General features: G+C 42.5%; 3 protein-coding genes across 3 annotated transcripts in view; 2 read left to right on the top strand and 1 right to left on the bottom strand.

Moving 5' to 3' along the window:
* Positions 1-6062: 6062 nt before the first annotated feature.
* Positions 6063-21729, top strand: part of LOC130276140 (pentraxin fusion protein-like) — a 56544-nt gene continuing 40877 nt past the window's right edge. The window contains exons 1-4 of the mRNA XM_056525072.1: positions 6063-6112; positions 7347-7513; positions 8630-8918; positions 10174-10328. Coding sequence (XP_056381047.1) covers positions 6075-6112; positions 7347-7513; positions 8630-8918; positions 10174-10328 — 649 coding nt within the window. The 5' untranslated portion in view covers positions 6063-6074. The remainder of the gene's footprint in view (positions 6113-7346; positions 7514-8629; positions 8919-10173; positions 10329-21729) is intronic.
* Positions 17342-21729, top strand: part of PDE6H (phosphodiesterase 6H) — a 239388-nt gene continuing 235000 nt past the window's right edge. Inside the window, exon 1 of the mRNA XM_056525085.1 lies at positions 17342-17403. The gene's annotated coding sequence lies outside the window, so the exon portion shown is untranslated. The remainder of the gene's footprint in view (positions 17404-21729) is intronic.
* Positions 17969-21729, bottom strand: part of LOC130276137 (uncharacterized) — a 48599-nt gene continuing 44838 nt past the window's right edge. Inside the window, exons 21-23 of the mRNA XM_056525067.1 lie at positions 19452-19612; positions 18755-18793; positions 17969-18626 (exon numbers count right to left, since the gene is read on the bottom strand). Of these exons, the coding sequence (XP_056381042.1) occupies positions 18016-18626; positions 18755-18793; positions 19452-19612 (811 nt within the window). The 3' untranslated portion in view covers positions 17969-18015. The remainder of the gene's footprint in view (positions 18627-18754; positions 18794-19451; positions 19613-21729) is intronic.

The raw sequence follows: 21729 nt of genomic DNA on the forward strand, positions 1-21729 counted from the left end.
GAAGTTCGTGACCATTGTGATGCCAAACAGGACAGCATCACTTACCTTATGTGAAGTGCAGGTGTTCGGTCAACATTTGGGTAAGTAGCTAAATGATAGCTGGACGTAAATTAGTATTCATGTCAGGCCTATGGACTGAGGTGGATGCACAGCTTAAACACCAGCATCCACGTTTTCCTGTGTCCATTCCCCCCCCCCCCTATGTATTATATGAAATCCAGTCCACATATTATAGGATGACTCCTAGAATAACAGGTGATATAGATTGCTGAGTGATTTTATATATATATATATATATATATATATATATATATGGTGATAGAATTTATTTTATTCTGATTGATATCTGTCACTGAGGAAAGGACCTATAGCGGTCCTAGATCGCGTCTGACAATAGCACTGTTCACACTACTTTTTTGAGATACGGACAGTATTCTTCCAGATTATATCCAAGCCTGGTTTACCAACTTGCAATTTAAGCGCTCCAGCATCAGGACTCCATACCAGCAGCACACCATCCTGCATAACATCTATATACTACTGGGACGCCTTTGGCTGTCTGGGCATGCTGGGAGTTGCAGTTTGGCAACCCCTAGAAGGCAGCAGTAAAGATCGCTTTACTGCTACCTTCATTACTGCTCCGCGCCGTTGCCTCCCTACCTCCGCCGCTGATCTCCCCTGATGCCACCGATGATCGCCGGTCCCCGCCGCAAGTCCCCAGGTACCGGCCGCCATCTTCTTCCCCCCCCCCCCCGCTCTGCCCACCCCTGGATGTTTCCATGGTTTCCATGATAACCCCCCGCCTTCAACTGCCATTGGTCAGTAGTCATTACTGGCTGATGGCAGGGGATAGGAGGGGGTGGCAACACTGCCACCTCGCTCCTATCCCTTAGGATGATCGAGGCTGTTACTGACCATCCCTATTTTCCGGGCGATCAGGTCATCAGAGACCCGATCAGCCCGGAATTGCGCAAATCTGAATTGATCGGCGATTTGCTGCGATCGCCGACATGGGGGGTCTCAGGACGCCCCCAGGCATTTGCATAGGATGCCTGCTGAATGATTTCAGCAGGCATCCCGGTCCGGTCCCCGTCCGGTGAGCGGCGAGGACCGGAAATGCTCAGGGTGTACACGTACACCAGGGTATATGAATACGCCCTGCGTCCCCAAGAGGTTAAAATGGCCTTTGGCCTTTAGCATCTTCCTACTTATCGGCTACTACCATCATGAACTACTCAGTAGTAGCTCATCATTAAATCTTTATTAAGCAGTTTTAATTGTGAATCTATTTGTATTTTACGGGCATACATTCCGCACATTTTTCGGCTGTGTGAACATGGCTGTCCAGGATTAGAAAGACAGAGCTGATTTCTTTAAAAAGAAAAAAACACCACCACACCTGTCCTCAGGTTGTTTGCAGTATTACAGCTCAATTCTGTTGAAGTGAATGGAGCCAAGTTGTAATACCACACACAATCTAAGTACAGGGGTGGCACTGTTTTTGGAAGAATTTGGCTCTGTTTTTCTGTTCCTGGATAATCCCCTTTAACAAGTATTTCTGTTTAGGTGTCCAAAGAGCAAGTGGCAGAAGGAAGCCGCTACAGACACCTGGAGATGCCCGACCAGGTGCTCAGAAGCGGCAAGGGGAAAACTAAGCAGCAGGAGGACACGGGATATCTAGGTTTTAGTATAGAAAAGGATAAAGACAGCATCAGGTGGAAGCCTCTGTGCAAGTGTTCAGCCAGGCAGCCAAGCCAGGTGCAAATACAAAAGTCCAAGGAATCACAGCACCAAACAGGCTCAGGATCTTGTGCAAAAGCTGGAGTCTTTTATTTTATCCCATACAAAAATGCAACGTTTCGGCAGCAGTAGCCTTTGTCAAGCATCATGCTTGACAATGGCTACTGCTGCCAAAATGTTTCATTTTTGTATGGGATAAAATAAAAGACTCCATTCAACGGTGCTTCGGCTCTTTCGTGTGGTCATCCTCCCGCCCTAGGATAAACAGGCTCCTCTTAACTCGTCATAAGCTATCTGGGGGGGTTGGGCTACCTGATGGCAGGCTTTACTACCTTGCATGTGTTCATTCACGGGTGCTAGACTGGTTCCTTAACCGTGAACATAAACTCTGGGTGAGGCTAGCCCAGTCCTTGTCCAGCCGTTCCCTCTCCACGCTCCCATGGACGTGGTCCCCCTCTTTGGATTCTCCTCCGCTCTCTTTCTCTACCCGACATGGCATCCCTACATACGGCGGGTGTTGGAGGTTGTCTGATCGATCGCATGGGCCCCCTGCTACCTGTCTCGGACCATCCGGACTTCCCCCCGGGCTGGAACTCAGAGGGGGGCGTTCTAGGTGCCTCTCTTTTCCGCCCTATGCACTTTTGTCACATCCTAGCTGGGAATGACCTCCAGTCCTTGGAAGCTATCAAAGAATCTTGGCCAGTCTCTTGTAGGGCTCTATTTGAATACCTTCAGCTGCGGCACTTCTACGCATCCCTGCAGGGCCCCCATAATTTATATTGTTCCCTCTCTTCCTTTGAACAGCTTTGCTTGTCTTCCACCTGCCCTCGGCACTCCATCTCCCTCCTGTACTCCCAACTTATTTCGCATAGATCGCAAGCCCTCCCCCCCTACTGTGCAGTGTGGAAGGCCGAGCTTGGACATCAGTATTCTCCTGAACAATGGTCCCGCTGCTTCAGCTTAACTCATAAAGCAGTCATGGCTACCAAAGCGCAGGAGACTAGCATTAAAATTCTCTCCCGTTGGTACTCGTCAGTCCCTGATACGTGTTGGAGGTGTGGAGCTGCCGGGGGCACGATGTCCCACATCTGGTGGAGTTGCCCATCCCTATCCCGTTTTTGGTCTGCTGTCCTCTCCATTATCAGGACGGTGACAAATGTTACTGTCCCTCGAGACCCTGGGGCGGTGTTGTTGTTCATGCTTCCTATGGCCGTTTCCAGATATAAACGCTCCTTGGTGCGGCATCTGATTCAGGCAGCCAAGACAGTTATCCCCCGGCACTGGCATTCCCCGGATGCCCCCACTGTGGGCGAATGGGTCGCTGAAGTGGCCCTGACCCAACGCATGGAAGAACTCTTAGCCGTCTCCCCATCTGACCTGACCCAATATGCCTCCACCTGGTTAACCTGGTCCAGCTTCTGCTCCTCAAATGCGTACCGCTCTATCTCGTGACCTTCTTTTGCTGGCCTCCGTGGTATCTCTATCTCTCTTTATCTTACCTTTCTGTCTCTACCTTTCTGGCTTTGACGCTTCTCTATCCCCCTTTTTTTTTCCACTAAATCTCTCTCTGTGGCCTCCCTTCGGCCTCCCATCCTTTGTAGTTTGTCTAGCCTACTGCCCTTCCGTGTGGGTCCAGTGTGATTTGTTCTCCCACTTGTGCTCTTCATTCCATTTTTATTGCTTCCCCACTGGCCCGACTTGGCCCCCTTTCCCCTAACCACTGCCTTCCTCTGTGACACATTTTTTTCCCCTTCAGTCCCTATGCCTTCTCCTTGTGTCTCCCCTGGCTCTTACCCCAGTTTGATATTTTCAGTTTTTTAATATGCTTTTTTGTTTGAGCATTGTATCGGTTATAAAGACCTTTACGGTCACTTTGTTCCCACCATTCTCTGCATCAGTAATGCTTCTTGTACCAATTTTTATTGTTTCTCTAATAAAAAACGTTTTGACTTTGAAAAATAAAAGACTCCAGCTTTTGCACGAGATCCTGAGCCTGTTTGGTGCTGTGATTCCTTGGACTTTTGTTTAGGATTTAGTATATATGGTTCTGTATAGTTCTTATGTAATTTAATTAGCATGTGATTTTATGTATTTTTTTATACTATTAATGATACATCTTTTACAGTAAATAAAAGTATTTTTATAGAGAATATATTCTGGTCTATTTTCATGCATATGCAGTAAGACCCTGTGCTCAGGTATCATTTCTGATCATTATAATTCTGTTAATGCCACATTGGGTATTGATGTCCTACTGTAAACTCTGTCTTAATTTAAGTAAATATATCAGTTAGCCTACCCATTGTCCCTTTTATACTGTTTACATTAGTGCCATATCTTTATGCTTTCGTTCTTCATGAGGCTATGTTATGCATCTGGGTACTAATAACATGCATGCGTCGTATGTCTTAGTGGGGGTTAAACTGGAAGAGTCACTGGTGAACATGGATCTGGGTGTACTTGTAGATCACAGACTACAGAATAGCATGCAGTGTCAGGCAGCTACTTCTAAAGCCAGAAGAATATTGTCATGTATCAGAAGAGGCATGGACTCGACAGACAGGGACATAATACTCCCCCTTTATAAAGCATTGGTACGGCCTCACCTGGAATATGCTGTTCAGTTTTGGGCACCTGTCCATAAAAGGGACACTGCGGAGCTGGAAAGGGTGCAGAGACACGCGACTAAACTAATATGGGGCATGGAACATCTTAGCTATGAGGAGCGATTAAAGGAGTTACAATTGTTTAGTCTTGAGAAGAGACGTTTAAGGGGGGGATATGATAAATGTATATAAGTATATTAATGGCCCATACAAAAAATATGGAGAAAAACTGTTCAGGGTTAAACCCCCCCAAAGGACGAGGGGGCACTCCCTCCGTCTGGAGAAGAAAAGGTTTAGTCTCAAGGGGAACAGTCTACCTCAGGAACTGGTAACAGCAGGAAAAATTAACAGCTTTAAAACAGGGTTAGATACATTCCTGGAACAATATAACATTAATGCTTATGAAGAAATATAAAAATCCCATCCCTTCCCTAATATCGCGCCACACCCCTACCCTTCAATTCCCTGGTTGAACTTGATGGACGTATGTCTTTTTTCAACCGTACTAATTATGTAACTATATGGCAACTAAGACAGATTTGTTTTTGAATGGATATCAACACATCCCATTGGCTTAAATGGGGTCTGTTTATTTTAAATTAACTTTTATGGCAAGAGTAGTACTGCTGCAGACTACATTTACTACTATTTTTGCTGTAACAAAACAGACACTCCCTTTCTTTTTTGTCACATTTTTTTTGATTTAAAGTAAATAATGTTGAAACAAGGGCCAGTGCGACAGTTGGATTAATAATGTATTACTGTGTAAGAAAGTCCTTAACGGAAAGACTGGGGCCAATTGAAATCAGTGTTGTGGTATATTAGATAAGCATTATATCTAATATTTTAGTAGATATCTTGCTTTTGTTTGTTTCTTACAGAAGGTATCCAAAGCTGGAATAAAGATGTGGAAAACCAGAAGGACAATCATGGAGGTAAAATTATTTGACTGTCCTCGTGGCCTTATATAGTCTTAAGCACCATAATATTTTTTTTTTATTTAACACACATAGATACAGAATTCTGTGATGATTAATTCCCTAAACAAGAAAATGTGGTACTCTACGTGCATTGAATATGCATTGACTTATAGGTCGCCATTCCATATGCACCTATGTACGGTTTCTGGCCATTTGTCCTTGACTGTATCCATTTTCTCCGCAGCAATCCGGTCTGAGGAATGTCCAGTGTGGACCGAAACATCACATTTTGTTTGTATAATTTGGATTGCCAATAAAAATCTGCACATATTCACTGCAGATGGAGTGCCATGTTATCTTCTTTATGTGATTAGAAGGATTGGGATCCTACCTGAGCACCCACGACTTCTAGAGAGTGACATGTTTTCTATACGATTAATTCCCTGATTAATTTATGGTAGAAATTTATGCTGGAAGTTAAAGGGGTAATCTGCTGCTAGACATCTTATCCCCTATCCAAATTATAGGGGATATAATGTCTGATCACGGGGGTTCCCCTGCTGGGGCCCCCTGCAATCTCCCGCAGCACCCGGCTTTCTAAACAAATGCTGGGTTCCTGCGGCAGTGGTCGTGACATAAAGGCCATGCCCCTCGTGATGTCACGTCATGCCCCCTCCATTCTTATCTATGGGAGGGGGCATGTCGGCCCACACATCCCATCCTATAGACATGAAAGAAGGGGTGTGGTGTGATGTCACAATGGGGCGTGGCCATGACGTCACGGCCTCCGAGCGTTCTGAACAAAACAATGAGAATGCTGGAGCACCGGAGTGCCCCTTTGAAGAGGTTGTCTAATAACAAAAAAAAAGCTTTTTAGTGGTTTTCAAATATAAATTAATATAACTTGATAATATTTTGTAAACAGGGGAAGAAAACAAGTAAGATCATCACTGCTCAGTCTGTGAAGTATGTATGGGACTCTAGTGGATTAAGCGATAGCTTGGTGAGCTGCTTCCGTGAAACCTTAGTGGTGCTCTGACTTGACGTTAAGCAATGGTCATATAGCAATGAAAAAAGAAAAGAAGTCGGCAACTCAGCGGAGCTGGTTTTCAGGCAATTTCTTCTTTATTAGTACTCACATACATGGGGAGAGAAAAGACGTACAGGGGGTGCAGCTGTCTGGCAATGGGACCGTTTCACATGCTTAACATGCTTCGTCTGGCCATTCGTCGTTTTTCATTGCTATATGATAATATTTTGTCATTATAAAAAATTGACATGTCCCGGAAACAAATTTTCTAGTGTGTGAGCTGTGGTATTTCCACAAAGGTGGCTGGGAGCCTCCTTTGTGTAATGAAAGTGTTTGAAGGGGCTGTCTGTCTGGCTAAGTTCAGTAGCTGAGCGAGCCCCTTTCTCTCTTTCAGCCTCAGCCATGATGGAGAAGGAGAAGTATATTAGTAAGGATCATTCATTTATATTTGAAAACCACTGAATAAAGTTCTCTCTTGTCAAAAAACCATTTTACTTGTTGCTTTTGGGAACTTGCACTGGGGAAGAATTTTATGAGTCACATTTATCTTTATTACATAACTCTCCAGTTCCAAATCTAGCTCCACATGGTCTCATTTCCCAGCCCAGTTATTATGACAAAGAGAGGCTTGCCAAAATAGCAGCTGATGGGAATCAGGCAACAAGTTACTACTCTCGAAGCTGTACTCACACACATGATGACCAGGAACCATGGTGGCGAGTTGATATGTTATCTAGAATGCGTGTGTCTTCTGTTGCCATAACCAATCGAGGAGACTGTTGTGCCTATCGTTTAAATGGGGCTGTGGACAAAATAATCCCAGGAAAGCATTACTTTGTATTTTACAAAATGAAATACATTTTATTCCTCACTCCTCTACTTCCAATGTCAAGAGAGATTAGCAGTCAACACATGGACTGTTTGAAGAAGCCTTATTTTAGATTTCTACCTGAGAGAAAAGGATTGAGAGGTCTTATCGCTGAAAAATAATTAATAATTTCTTCATCCGTCAACACAAAATGAACCTGTGTGTTTGTGGCTTTATTTTAGGTGTGCGAAAATAGACACCATTGGATCAGGAGAGACTTTTATTTTTGACTGTGATGGGATGGAAGGGCGTTTTGTCACTATCGTTATTCCGGGTCGCAAAGAATATCTGCAGCTATGTCAAGTTCAAGTGTTTGCTGAGTCACTAGAGGAAGGAAAGGAGGAAATATGTAAGAAATACCAGAATAAATCATTTTACAGTTGAGCAGGGGCTTAACTAGAGTCTCATTACTACATATAATTCACTCTTCAAAGACCAGTATTTCCACATACAGTAACCATATAGTGGTAGATACCATCTCTACACAGGTTCTGCAGGTGGTATAAGTGGTTACAGTGCAGGTACATCCTGTGACTACAGGTTACATCTTCTGATTAGAGCTGTTCATTTTTCCTTTTCTTTTCTATCATGCAGACTTTTCTGGGCTAAGACTCATCTCTGCACAATGTCCCATACAAACATTTTAGCCTCCTCATTCCAGCATATTCCAGTAACTACCTCTTTACAAACTTCCAATAGTGCCCACTATGTGCCCCCATATAGTAGTCGTGCCCCTATGTGACCTCATATAACATCTAGCCCCACTCTGTACCCTCATAGAGTACGTAGGCCTCCATACTGCCCCAATATAGTAGAGCCTCCATACTGCCCCCATATAGTAGTTAGGCCTCCATACTGCCCCATATAGAATGAGACCCCCCCCCCATAAAACCCCCATTTAGTAGTTTGGTCTCCATACTGCCCCAGGATGGAGTGGTCAGCACAGTGTATGTCCTGTCACCAGTGTAGCATATGTTCAACTGTGTGGACATCTTAAAGATGATTACACAGTTGGAAGCTGTGCTCATCTGTGGATCCTCTTCCCCTTCAGGCCAGTTCATTGTCGCACCCCTTGCAACCATGATTGTTACGCCCCTACAATTAAGCCAATATGTAACTTTCAAAACTATGAAGGTCCTATCAAGAGTATTTCAACCATGGAAGGTAGAAAGTGCCTCTGAATAATAAGTAACTCAGGTTGTTCATATGAGGAGGGCAACTAGTATCACACCTTAGGTCTCCTCAAGGAGTGACCTTAGGGGCTACAAAAGTGAAAACTAATTTGAAAGTCTTTTTGTGATACTCAGATAGAAGATCTCTAGGTATTCCGCCAGAATTGCCACAAAGTACCAAATTCCTATATTATCCCCAAATGACACATATATGCAGTTGTTCATATATTAACTCCAATTATTACTGTTTAGTCTGAATGAATAAATAAATACATATTTTATCATAATTTCAGATCACAATGTGGCCCTTAAAGGCAGTGCTTCCCAATCAAGCACATTCTCATCTTCTGGAGATGCTAAAAATGCCAATGATGGTTCTTTAGCCAACAATCACATTATGTCTCAATGTTCCATCACCGAAAGACAGGTATCACCTTGGTGGATGGTGAACTTACAGTCTACCTACAATATCTTTGCTGTGGTCATCACTAATCGCGTATTGGAATGCTGTAAGGACAGGATCAGTGGAGCAGAGATTCGTATTGGAAATTCATCACAGGCCGGAGGAACACTGAATCCAAGGTGAATAGCTTTTAAAGATGTTGGTAACAATGATGATGTTACAGATCTCAGGGTGATATTAATAGTGATATTGATGATATGTATGACAGTGATGTTGAGGATTATGATCATTTTAATGCTGATATTTTTTACAGTTCTGTTCAAGATAAAATTAGCAATGATATTTTAAAAGTCATTATAAAACATTTCATGTAAGTATTTTAATACATTATGGCATTTATAGTCAACAAAAAATTGATGCCCTTTTCTAAGGATAAGCCATCAATATCTTAAAGTCAGGGTGGAACACCCAAGACCCCCTGCCGATCATCTGTTTTGCATAGCCACACAATGAACAGAGCCTAAAGCAGATAGCCCTGCACAATGGGTAGTGGCCATGCCGGGTTACTGCAGCTTACGTCCCGTCAGGACCGGCCCAAGACATTGTGCTGTGAAAAAAAAAAATATTATAATATGCCATTGCATATCAGGAGGACATGATAAAAAAAAAACACACACACAATTCTAGGGTTTGGTATTTTTTTTACTTTTACACCATTTATCATACGGGATTAATAATGTTATATTTTTATAGATTGGACAATTATGCAGGTGGCAATACCAAGCATGTTTTTTATATGAAAAATGGGAAAATGGGGGGGATTTGAACTTTTAATATGGAAGGAGTTAATGTGTGTGCTTTTTTTACTTTATTAAACTTTTTTTTTTTACACTTTATTGGTTCATCATTAGATTCCTCATACAGATCAATGCAGTTCTATAGAACTTCATTGATCTGTGTGCTTTGTGATCATTTGGTAGATCCTGGTCCACCTTGTGAATGGGATGTAGGGCCGGCCCTACATCCCATTCACTTCAGTGGGATCTGATCTGCAGTAATCCCGCATGGCCACTAGACAATGTACAAAACTGTCTGCTTCTGGCATTAATCACTGTGTAATGCGAGTGCGGCAACTCTGCCATAACTCCGCCAAATAGATATTGATGGCCTATGCTGGTCCTAATAACCAAGGGCCTACAAAGAACACATTTTCAAAGTAAAATGAATCTATCTCTAAGGCAGTCTCTATAGAAAAGGGCATCAATTGGACGTTTGCATGGTACTTACATGACTTGTGATATGTTGTGAGTACCTTTTTGTAAATAATCTGTGGCTCGTCCTCCTCAGAATAAAAAGAGTAACTTCAGATATTTTCGATTTTTAAAAACAAAAATCTTTAATTTGTTTTCAAACAATGTATTTAACTAATGGCAGGTGTGGAGTAATTAGATCAATGGAGTCCGGAGAGTCCTTATATTTCACCTGTAATGGTATGGTTGGGCAGTATGTGACAGTGACAATCCCGGGACGAGCTGAGCATCTTATCTTATGTGAGGTGCAGGTTTTTGGGGTTCCTAATATTTCTGAAGGTGAGTCATATTGCTTCTTAATAGGTTCAGTATCCTCAAAAATGACAGAATGGAATGTCAAGTAAAGGCATGGACTGGATGGATTCAGGATTGGATGTGCTCCCCTTTGGTTTCTTTTCTGTCAGTCATGGCTCATGTATATGGAAGCAATTTCTTAGTTATATCAGGTTATGGGAAAACAAAGTTTAAAAAGCTATTTGGGATTCAACTATTGTGGGATCTGCAATGGAGATATAAGGGTTGTTAATCTAAGCATGGGCAAAGCTTGTACATATCACTTACTTCAAAAACAATGATCATTGGTGTAAATATCATTATTTTGTTTTTCATGCTTTCCAGGAGACTTTTCAGATACCAATCAAAATGTTATGAAAACTCCACCTGGAGGTAATGCTCAACATAAAATATAAACCCAAAAATATATTATTACTAAAAAATCGATTCTAATATGGCTGATATTGTTTAAGATGATGCTGATAATGGCCATGATAATGATGTTCAGGAAGGAAGATAATGTTAGTGATAATGTGATAATGATAGATTTCCATGGGTGGAATTAGTAGATTTAATGTCTGAAAAACCTCTATATCTATGGACAGCTTTAGACTCACAGATAATGCAGTTATTTGAAAGAATCTCAAATTTTGCTCCTTCCTTATTTTTCATCTTTCTCTTTAAAGGGGTATTCTGGCGCTTAAAAAAATGTATATAATGCTAGGGCCTTGGAAAATAGAAAAAAAATACTATACTTACCTGCCCCCAGTCCCCGATTCAGTTTCCGTTTTTACCACTTGTCTCGTAAGCCTGCTTCCGAGACAATCTTGGACCAGCTGTAGGAAAGTACGGTATATAAATATAAAACCAAAAAGGAGGAAAAAAAGCAAATTGGACATAATGTCACACTAAACTCCAAAAATGGGCTGGACAAAATTATTGGCATCCTTAAAGGGGTACTCCGCCCCTGGCATCTTATCCCCTATCCGGGGATCCCCGCTGCGGCACCCCGCCATCATTACTGCGCAGAGCGAGTTCGCTCTGTGCGTAATGACGGGCGATACAGGGGCCGGAGCAGCGTGACGTCATGGCTCCGCCCCTCATGACATCACGGCCCGTCCCCTTAATGCAAGTCTATGGCAGGGGGCATGATGACCGCCACGCCCCCTCCCATAGATTTGTATTGACGGGGGCGGGCCGTGACGTAACGATGCTCCGGCCCCTGTATTGCCCATCATTAAGTGCAGAGCGATCTCGCTCTGTGCAGTAATGATAGCGGGGTGCCGCAGCGGCGATCCTCAGGGTCCCCAGCAGCGGGACCCCGGCGATCTGACATCTTATCCCCTATCCTTTGGATAGGGGATAAGATGTCTAGGGGCGGAGTACCCCTTTAACTTAATATTTGGTTGCACCCTTTGGAAAAAATAACTGAAATCAGTCGCATCCTATAGCCATCAATAAGCTTCTTACACCTCTCAGCCGGAATGTTGGACCACTCTTAATTTGCAAACTGCTACAGGTCTCTCTTATTGGAAGGGCGCCTTTTCCCAACAGCAATTTTAAGATCTCTCCACGGGTGTTCAAAGGGATTTAGATCTGGACTCATTGTTGGCCACTTCAGAACTCTCCAGCGCTTTGTTGCCATCCATTTCTGGTTGCTTTTTGACATATGTTTGGGGTCATTGTCCTGCTGGATCTTGGACGCAAACCCAGGTTTCTGACACTGGGCTGTACAGTGCGACCCAAAATCCGTTGGTAATCCTCAGATTTCATGATGCCTTGCACACATTCAATGCACCCAGTGCCAGAGGCAGCAAAACGACCCCAAAACTTCATTGAACCTCCACCATATTTCACTGTAGGTACTGTGTTCTTTTCTTTGTAGGCCGCATTCCATTTTCGGTAAACAGTAGAATGATGTACTTTACCAAAAAGCTCTATCTTGGTCTCATCTGTCCACAAGACGTTTTCCCCAGAAGGATTTTGGCTTACTCAGTGTCAGCAGTGGGGTCCTCCTGCCATAGCATTTCATTTCATTTAAATGTTGACGGATAGTTCGCGCTCACACTTATGCTCCCTGAGCCTGCAGGACAGCTTGAATATCTTTGGAACTTGTTTGGGGCTGCTTATCCACCATCCGGACTATCCTGCGTTGACACCTTTCATCAATTTTTCTCTACCGTCCAAGCCCAGGGAGATTAGCTACAGTGCCATTGGTTGCAAACTTCTTGATAATGTTGCGCACTGTGGACAAAGGCAAATCTAGATCTCTGGAGATGGACTTGTAACCTCGAGATTGTTGATATTTTTCCACAATTTTGGTTCTCAAGTCCTCAGACAGTTCTCTTCTCTTCTTTCTGTTGTCCATGCTTAGTGTGGCACACACAGACATACAATGCAAGGACTAAGTGAACTTCTCTCCATTTTATCTGCTTTCAGGTGTGATTTTTATAATTCCCACACCTGTTACTTTCCCCAGGTGAGCTTAAAGGTGCATCACATGCTTGAAACAATCTTATTTTTCCACAATTTTGAAAGGGTGCCAATCATTTTGTCCACCCCATTTTTGGAGTTTGGTGTGACATTATGTCCGATTTGCTTTTTTCCTCCCTTTTTTGGTTTAATTCCAGTACACACACACAAAGGGAATAAACATGTGTTACTGCAATCCTTTTCTGTGAGAAATACTTCATTTTCTAGAAAAATTTCAGGGGTGCCAACATTTATGGCCATGACTTTATATATAAAAAAAAAAATAATACAATGAGGATGTGGGAAAAAAAATTATATATATTTTTTTTCCCAAGTCCTCATTGTATCTTATATTTTTATTTTTATGTTGGAATACCCCTTTAAGTTTTTTATTTTCAAGTTATATTTTTTTGGCTGAATGGATTTTATGGTCAGTTTTGTCCATAATTTTATTCCAGTACCAAATCTTGCATTAAGTGGAAATTCTTTCCAGTCCAGTCTCTACAATTTCTTTGGAGAGTCCAAGAATGCCATAGATTGATCTCTGTCAAGCAATTACTCTCAGATACAATGCAGCCAGACTCTTTATGAGACAAATCCTTGGTGGACGGTAGATCTCAAAGGCATCTTTGTGATCCTCTCTGTGGCTGTCACTAATCATCAGGATTGTTGCTGGGAACAACTCAATAAAGCAGAAATAAGGATTGGGAACTCCAAAGACTGGATGAAAAACCCCAGGTAAGGCTGGGTTCACACCACGTTTTTCAAATACGGTAACCGTATACGGTTTTCCTGCAAAAAAAACGTATACGACCGTATCCGAAACCGTATGCATAGAGAATGCATTGGAAACCGTATTCCAAATGTTGTGTGCGGTTGCATCCGTTTTGCCTCGGATACAGTTTTGCCGATTTTTCAACCGTAGGCAAAAATGCTGTCGACCACGTTTTTGTCTCCGGTTGGAAAACCGTATACGAACCGTATGCGGTTCTTTTAACATTGTTGTCTATGAGAACCGTACACAGAATTTCAGAAGACGGTTGAACACGGTTTTTCTAATCCGTTTTTGGAGTTGACACATGCGCAGATTGAAATTTCAATAGAACAATAATAACTTTATAAAATCCAAGTGGAGAAAAATGAGTGGCACCAATGACTAGTCTCCCTAGGTAACAGCAATATCGGAGCAGTTTGTGGAGGTACTATCCTGGAGCTTCAGGTGTAAGTAATACCTGGGGGTGCAGGTGTAAATTCAATAGTCCATAAATATGACGGTGAAGGAGAAAATAGAGAGACCGCACTCACCCACTGTATGAACTTGTGAATGTAGATTTATTCAGATCATCCGAAGTAGATCCATAAGGTGGAGGACATGGAGGGGAATGAATGCACTATATGGCGGCATTGTGTATGCACTATATGGATATGGCAGCATTGTGTATGCACTATATGGATATGGTGGCATTGTGTATGCACTATATGGATATGGCAGTATTGTGTATGCACTATATGGCGGTATTGTGTATGCATTATATGGATATGGTGGCATTGTGTATGCACTATATGGCGGTATTGTGTATGCACTATATGGATATGGTGGCATTGTGTATGCACTATATGGTGGTATTGTGTATGCACTATATGGATATGGTGGCATTATGCACTATATGGATTTGGTGGCATTGTGTATGCACTATATGGATATGATGGCATTGTGTATGCACTATATGGCGGTATTGTGTATGCACTATATGGCGGTATTGTGTATGCATTATATGGATATGGTGGCATTGTGTATGCACTATATGGCGGTATTGTGTATGCACTATATGGATATGGTGGCATTGTGTATGCACTATATGGTGGTATTGTGTATGCACTATATGGATATGGTGGCATTATGCACTATATGGATTTGGTGGCATTGTGTATGCACTATATGGATATGATGGCATTGTGTATGCACTATATGGCGGTATTGTGTATGCACTATATGGCGGCATTGTGTATGCACTTTATGGATATGGTGGCATTGTGTATGCACTATATGGCGGTATTGTGTATGCACTATATGGCGGCATTGTGTATGTACTACAGTGACCCCCCGACCTATGATGGCCCCGACATATGATGAAATCGACATACGATGGCCTCTCAGAGGCCATCGCATGTCGATGTCAGCATCGATATACAATGCTTTTTTATGTCGGGGCCATCGCATTAATTGCTATCCGGCAGCACAAAATGCTTAAGCTGCTGCCGGATAGCAGCTTAATGTTCCCCGTGTGGTGCGGTAAGTATTACTTACCCCTCCACGATGCTCCGGGGTGCCCTCCGGGTCCAGCGCTGGTCTTCCGGTGTCTTCTCGGCCCTCTCCGATTACGTCAATACGCTGCTGCGCACGTCATCCAATAGGAATGGCGTACGCAGCGGCGTAATGACGTCGCTACGCAGGCCCAGTAAGGCCTTGCGGAAGACAGAAGAGGACCGGAGAAGACAGAAGAGGACTGGAGAAGACAGAAGAGGACCGGAGAAGACAGAAGAGGACCGGAGAAGACAGAAGAGGACCGGAGAAGACAGCAGAGGACCGGAGAAGAAAGCAGAGGACCGGAGAAGACAGCGGAGGACCGGAGAAGACAGCTGAGGACTGGAGAAGACAGCAGAGGACCGGAGAAGACAGCAGAGGACCAGAGAAGACAGAAGAGGATCGGAGAAGACAGAAGAGGACCGGAGAAGACAGAGGAGGACCGGAGAAGACAGAAGAGGATCGGAGAAGACAGAAGAGGACCGGAGAAGACAGCAGAGGACCGGAGAAGACAGCGGAGAGCCCAGCGGAGGCCGGGGTCACCATCGGGAGCGGCGGGGACACCATCTCGAGCGGCTGGGACAGGTGAGTACAGCTTCCTATACTTTACATTGCACGAATCCCTCAACATACGATGGATTCGACAAACGATGGCTCGTTTGGAACGAATTACCATCGTATGTTGAGGGACCACTGTATATGGATATGGTGGCATTGTGTATGCACTATATGAATATGGCGGCATTGTGTATGCACTATATGGATATGGCGGCATTGTGTATGCACTATATGGCGGCATTGTGTATGCACTATATGGATATGGTGGCATTGTGTATGCACTATATGGATATGGCGGCATTGTGTATGCACTATATGGCGGCATTGTGTATGCACTATATGGATATGGCGGCATTGTGTATGCACTATATGGATAAGGCGGCATTGTGTATGCACTATGGGGGAAATTCATTAAAACCTGTCCAGAGGAAAAGTTACTGAGTGGCCCATAGCAACCAATCAGATTGCTACTTTCATTTTTAACAAGGCCTCTGCAAAATGAAAGAAGCGATCTGATTGGTTGCTATGGGCAACTCAGCAACTTTTCCTCTGGACAGGTTTTAATGAATCTCCCCCTATATGGATATGGCTGGGTTTGCCATTATTGTAAGCACTATGGTTGGCACTGTATGGATGTAGCAGCATTGTGTAAGTACTGTGTGGATATGGTGGTATTGTGTATGCACGATATGGATATGGGGGTATTGTGTATGCACTATATGGATATTGGGGTATTGTGTATGCACGATATGGTGGCAGTGAGGAGCGGGCAGTGAGGAGTGCAGGAGCGGGCAGTGAGGAGCTGCGACATTAGAGCAGAAAAGTGCGTGAGAGGCTTTTGGTAGTCTGCATTTATCAATCACTGACAAAATGGCTCTGGCTAGTGGACTACAGATTCCCATCCCCCGCTTTATTTGCATACAGACACAAGAGGGACTTACAGGAAAGCAAGGCCACATTTTACAGCAATTACTTTCTATTAATCTGATTCCTCATGTTAGCTCCCTCTGCTGGTCAAGAGTGGGAAATATGCCAAGTTATTGTTTCATTTTTCATATTTTGTGACAAATAAAAAAATTTGCGACTCCATTATGTTTTTAGGACACTGTGTGTACTGTACAGGACTCCGAAGAAGCTCCTGTCCTCTACATAGACCAGTGTTTCCCAAGCAGAGTGCCCCCAGCTGTTGCAAAACTACAACTCCCAGCATGCCCGGACAGCCAAAGGCTGTCCGGGCATGGTGGGAGTTGTAGTTTTGCAACAGCTGTAGGCACCCTGGTTGGAAAACACTGACATAGACAGTGATTTACAGCTCCCAGCAGATATTTCCTACTTTTATATGTAAGGACTTGCTTTATCTGTATTAGTTATCTACTTAGTTTTCTTTAATCCTCACTTTTTCCTATTTTTTGGATGACATTTTGGTGCCTTTAGAAACCAATTACCAGGTTTCCATAGAGTTCTGGTCTCAACATACAATGGTTTCAACATACAATGGCCGTCCCAGAACCAATTAATATTGTAACTTGAGGGACCACTGTATATACTTTCCCATCAATGCCGAGCATCTTGTTTACGCATTGCCGTAGTTACAGCCTTTGAGTCACATGATTTAAACACGCAGCACGATGACGTGAACTTGAGGCCGGAAGAAGCACGGAGTACCTTGGGAAACGGCTGGCGTTGCCTCCGAGTGCTTCGGTGTCCTCCATGGACTTCTCCAGGACTGAAGACACTTTCTATGCAGTGAGTGCACGTAATTGCTCCTTTTCTATACTAGTATCACTATCTTCACTACTTAGCACATTGCACCCCGCAGGAGTCAATACCACAGGGCTGGACGGAGGATCACAGCTAGGTACAGAGTCACATCAGTGGATGATTTCCCTGTCTAATTTGTTGGTGTTCCTTCCCTTGCTTTTGTATCATTTTTCGCCAAGTACACCAAGATCCTTCTTTATAGGTGATCCCCTTTCCTAGAAGATATTGTACAAGCAGATTATTAGTATCCCAGTGCATTACTGGTTGTACATAAATAGCAGCATCCATTGGTGACCTTCATCCGTGTCTGGTTACACTGTAGTTTGTAAGAAGCGGTTCCTACCCAGTGACTTCCAAGAAGAAGCTGCGGCTTAGATTCCCCTCATTGTGCTGCTAAATACGTACATGTTAGATTTTTCATTATTACTATCTAGTGTATCTTTTATTAAGGTTTTTAGCATTTTTGGCTGTTGTATCTACTCAGTAGGTTGGGCCTTTATTGGTTCATGATGAAGTATAGGCATTCATACAAACTGTATTGGTTTAATTTTATTGTCCAGCTTATACATATAATCTCGACTACTGACAATGATGTTATTATAATGACTGGTCTGAAACAACTTCTACATTTCCCTTTATAGAGTAGGACAAGTTGCTCCAGTCAAAAATGTCGCCTTTTCGACTTTCTTTGCCTTTAAATACTGATCGAATGGACTTTAGCGGAAGAACTCTTTTCCACATATTAAGATCTTTAATCTTTCCAATGTAGCTCTGGGACTTATCAAAGCCATTGCCAAGTTCATCTTGATCTTGACCCAGAATTGCAATCCCACCTGGTTGCACAGTGTGTCTTTTTTGGTAAGTGTTTATGGATCTTCTGCCATTGACCCACAGTTCACAGCGGCCATGCTTGGATTCCCAAGTCAGACACAGATGGTTCCATTCCTTGCTTCTATCAAGTTTTGGGAACTTTATTCCCTCCCCACTCATGTAAAACCCTACGTCTCCATTGCTTTCCAGCCATAGATTTAACTCATCATAATATAAGGTACGATAGGAAAACAAGATGGTCTCTCTGTCCTCTGGAACATTCAATGATAGTTTCATGCAGAGTGTAAAGGCGGTCAATCTCATTGGTTCAGCCGGAGTCAGGACAACATAATTTGTTATACTTTCCTCTGGGAAAAGGAAATGTCTTCCTTCAAGATCTAAGTAAACAACAGAAACAAAAGCAAAGGAATCACTATTTATGCTATGGAGACTTGAAGTGGACTTACTACAGCTCGAGAAAGCTCAATGACACCCTTGAATTTTAATGTGATCTTGTGTTACTTACTTGTTAATGCAAGTGGAATTTGAGACAATTCTTCTATACCTAGAAGAATTATGAAATGATAGATATAAGTCTATTATCACAATTGGTTGTGAGCCTGCTATCCTCTATGCTTCTAAAGTGATCCTTCATCTATATCTCTCTATAGCTAATGGCCTCCAATTGGTTTCCTCCTCACATCATTGTCTATACTGTCCTTGTCCTTTTTATTACCACATGAATGGAAAGGTCACCTCCACTCACAAAATAAGCCCACTCCTGAAATACTATGTGCTGCTTTCACTGTGCAACTCAGTGTAATCTCCTACTGGTCTCCATGTATCTAGGCGTTCAGCCGGGGTAGACATTTAGTTTGTTGCCAAAGCCCTGTTTCTACATGGCAGAATGGACTGTTGGAGCTTGGCCTGGTACCTGTCACCTAAGGTACATTCTCCACCATGCCCCTCCTAGCTATAGTGCATTCAGAGAGTTTTTAGACCTTTTTTTCACTTTTTGTTATGTTGTGGACTTGTGCTAAAATAAAAAATATCCAGGTTTCCCCATCATTATTCTGCTCTCAATATCCTATAATGACAATGTGAAAATAGAATGTCTGAAAAACTAAAATATTGCATTTTCAAAAAAGAAAGAGGTCTGAAAACCTTTCCAAATGCAATGTATGTTTCTGCTATATAAGAAGTACATTTTACAATCTGGTTACCTTTTTCAATTGTTTCCAGGCGTTTACCAAATACTTGAACTTCACATAATGACAGGTATTGTCTTTGTTCTGGTATTACTATTGTTATGTATCTCCCCTCCATTCCTCTGCAGTTGAACGACAATGTCTCGCCATAATTCATTCGAAACACAACTCCACACCTAAAAAATATTTCATTATTCTTAGCTGCCTACGACAAGCCTTATTGAGTTCCATAAAAATGGGAAGAACACAGAAAAAAAGAGCTTGATTTACATAGGCACTATCAAGATATATCATTGCACACCTGTATGGCCAGCATGTGTGGGCAATGGCCATAGGATTCAGATATGTGACCAATGATATTTTGTTAAAGGGGTACTCTGGTGGAAAACTCTGAACTGGTGCCAGAAAGTAAAAAATATTTGTAAATTACTTCTATTAAAAATCTTTATCCTTCCAGTACTTATTAGCAGCTGTATGCTACACACAGAGGAAATTCTTTGCTTTTTGAATTTCTTTTTTGTCTTGTCCACAGTGCTCTCTGCTGACACCTCTGTCCGTGTCAGGAACTGTCCAGAGCAGCATAGGTTTGCTATGAGGATTTTCTCCTGCTCTGGACAGTTCCTGATACGGGCATTAGGTGTCAGCAGAGAGCACTGTGGACAAGACAAAAAAAAAATTCAAAAAGAAAAGAATTTCCTCTGTAGCATACAGCTGCTAAAAAGTACTGGAAGGATAAAGATTTTTTAATAGCAGTAATTTACAAATCTGTTTAACTTTCTGGCACCAGTTGATTTAAAAAAATTTTTTTCCACTGCAGTACCCCTTTAACCCCTTAAGGACGCAGGACGTAAATGTACGTCCTGGTGTGGTGGTACTTAACGCACCAGGACATACATTTACGTCCTGTGCATAACCGCAGGCATCGGAGCGATGCCCGTGTCACGCGCGGCTGATCCCGGCTGCTGATCGCAGCCAGGGACCCGCCGGCAATGGCCGACGCCCGCAATCTCGCGGGCGTCCGCCATTAACCCCTCAGGTGCCGGGATCAATACAGATTCCGGCATCAATACAGATCCCGGCATCTGCGGCAGTGCGCAATTTCAGTGAATGATCGGATCACCCGCAGCGCTGCTGCGGGGATCCGATCATTCAGAACGCCGCACGGAGGTCCCCTCACCTTCCTCCTTCCGGCTCCCGGCGTCTTCTGCTCTGGTCTTAGATCGAGCAGACCAGAGCAGAAGATGACCGATAATACTGATCAGTTCTATGTCCTATACATACAGATCAGTATTAGCAATCATGGTATTGCTATGAATGGGGACTATTCAAGTGTAAAAAAAAATGTAAAAGTGAAAAATCCCCTCCCCCAATAAAAAAGTAAAATGTCCGTTTTTTCCTATTTTACCCCCAAAAAGCGTATAAAATAAATTTAATAGACATATTTGGTATCGCCACGTGCATAAATGTCCGAACTATTAAAATAAAATGTTAATGATCCCGTACGGTGAACGGCGTGAACGTAAAAAAAAAAAAGTCCAAAATTGCTTTTTTTAATACATTTTATTTAAAAAAAATTATAAAAAATGTATTAAAAGTTTTTTATATGCAAATGTGGTATAAAAAAAAGTACAGATCATGGCGCAAAAAATGAGCCCTCATACCGCCGCTTATACGGAAAAATGAAAAAGTTAGAGGTCATCAAAATAAAGGGATTATAAACGTACTAATTTGGTTAAAAAGTTTGTGATTTTTTTTAAGCGCAACAATAATAGAAAAGTATGTAATAATGGATATCATTTTAATCGTATTGACCCTCAGAATAAAGAACACATGTCATTTTTACCATAAATTGTACGGCGTGAAAACGAAACCTTCCAAAATTAGCAAAATTGTGTTTTTCTTTTTCATTTCCCCACAAAAATAATGTGTTTTGGTTGCGCCATACATTTTATGGTAAAGTGAGTGATTGCAATACAACGGACACCTGGTCGCGCAAAAAACAAGCCCTCATACTAGTCTGTGAATGAAAATATAAAAGAGCTATGATTTTTAGAAGGCGAGGAGGAAAAAATGAAAACGTAAAAATTAAATTGTCTGAGTCCTTAAGGCCAAAATGGGCCTTAAGGGGTTAAAGGAATTTTCTTATAAAAGACTTTAATGGCATATTGATTAGACATGCCGGAAAAATTGGAATCATGGAGTTTGCCTAGTGGTAAAATTAGAGAATCAGGGCAATTGGTCCCCATTTATGATGGAAAAGTGACTGCACATGCATTCCTACTTTCCACTGAAG

Source organism: Hyla sarda, chromosome 6, assembly GCF_029499605.1.
Source record: "Hyla sarda isolate aHylSar1 chromosome 6, aHylSar1.hap1, whole genome shotgun sequence".
Classification (NCBI taxonomy): domain Eukaryota; kingdom Metazoa; phylum Chordata; class Amphibia; order Anura; family Hylidae; genus Hyla; species Hyla sarda.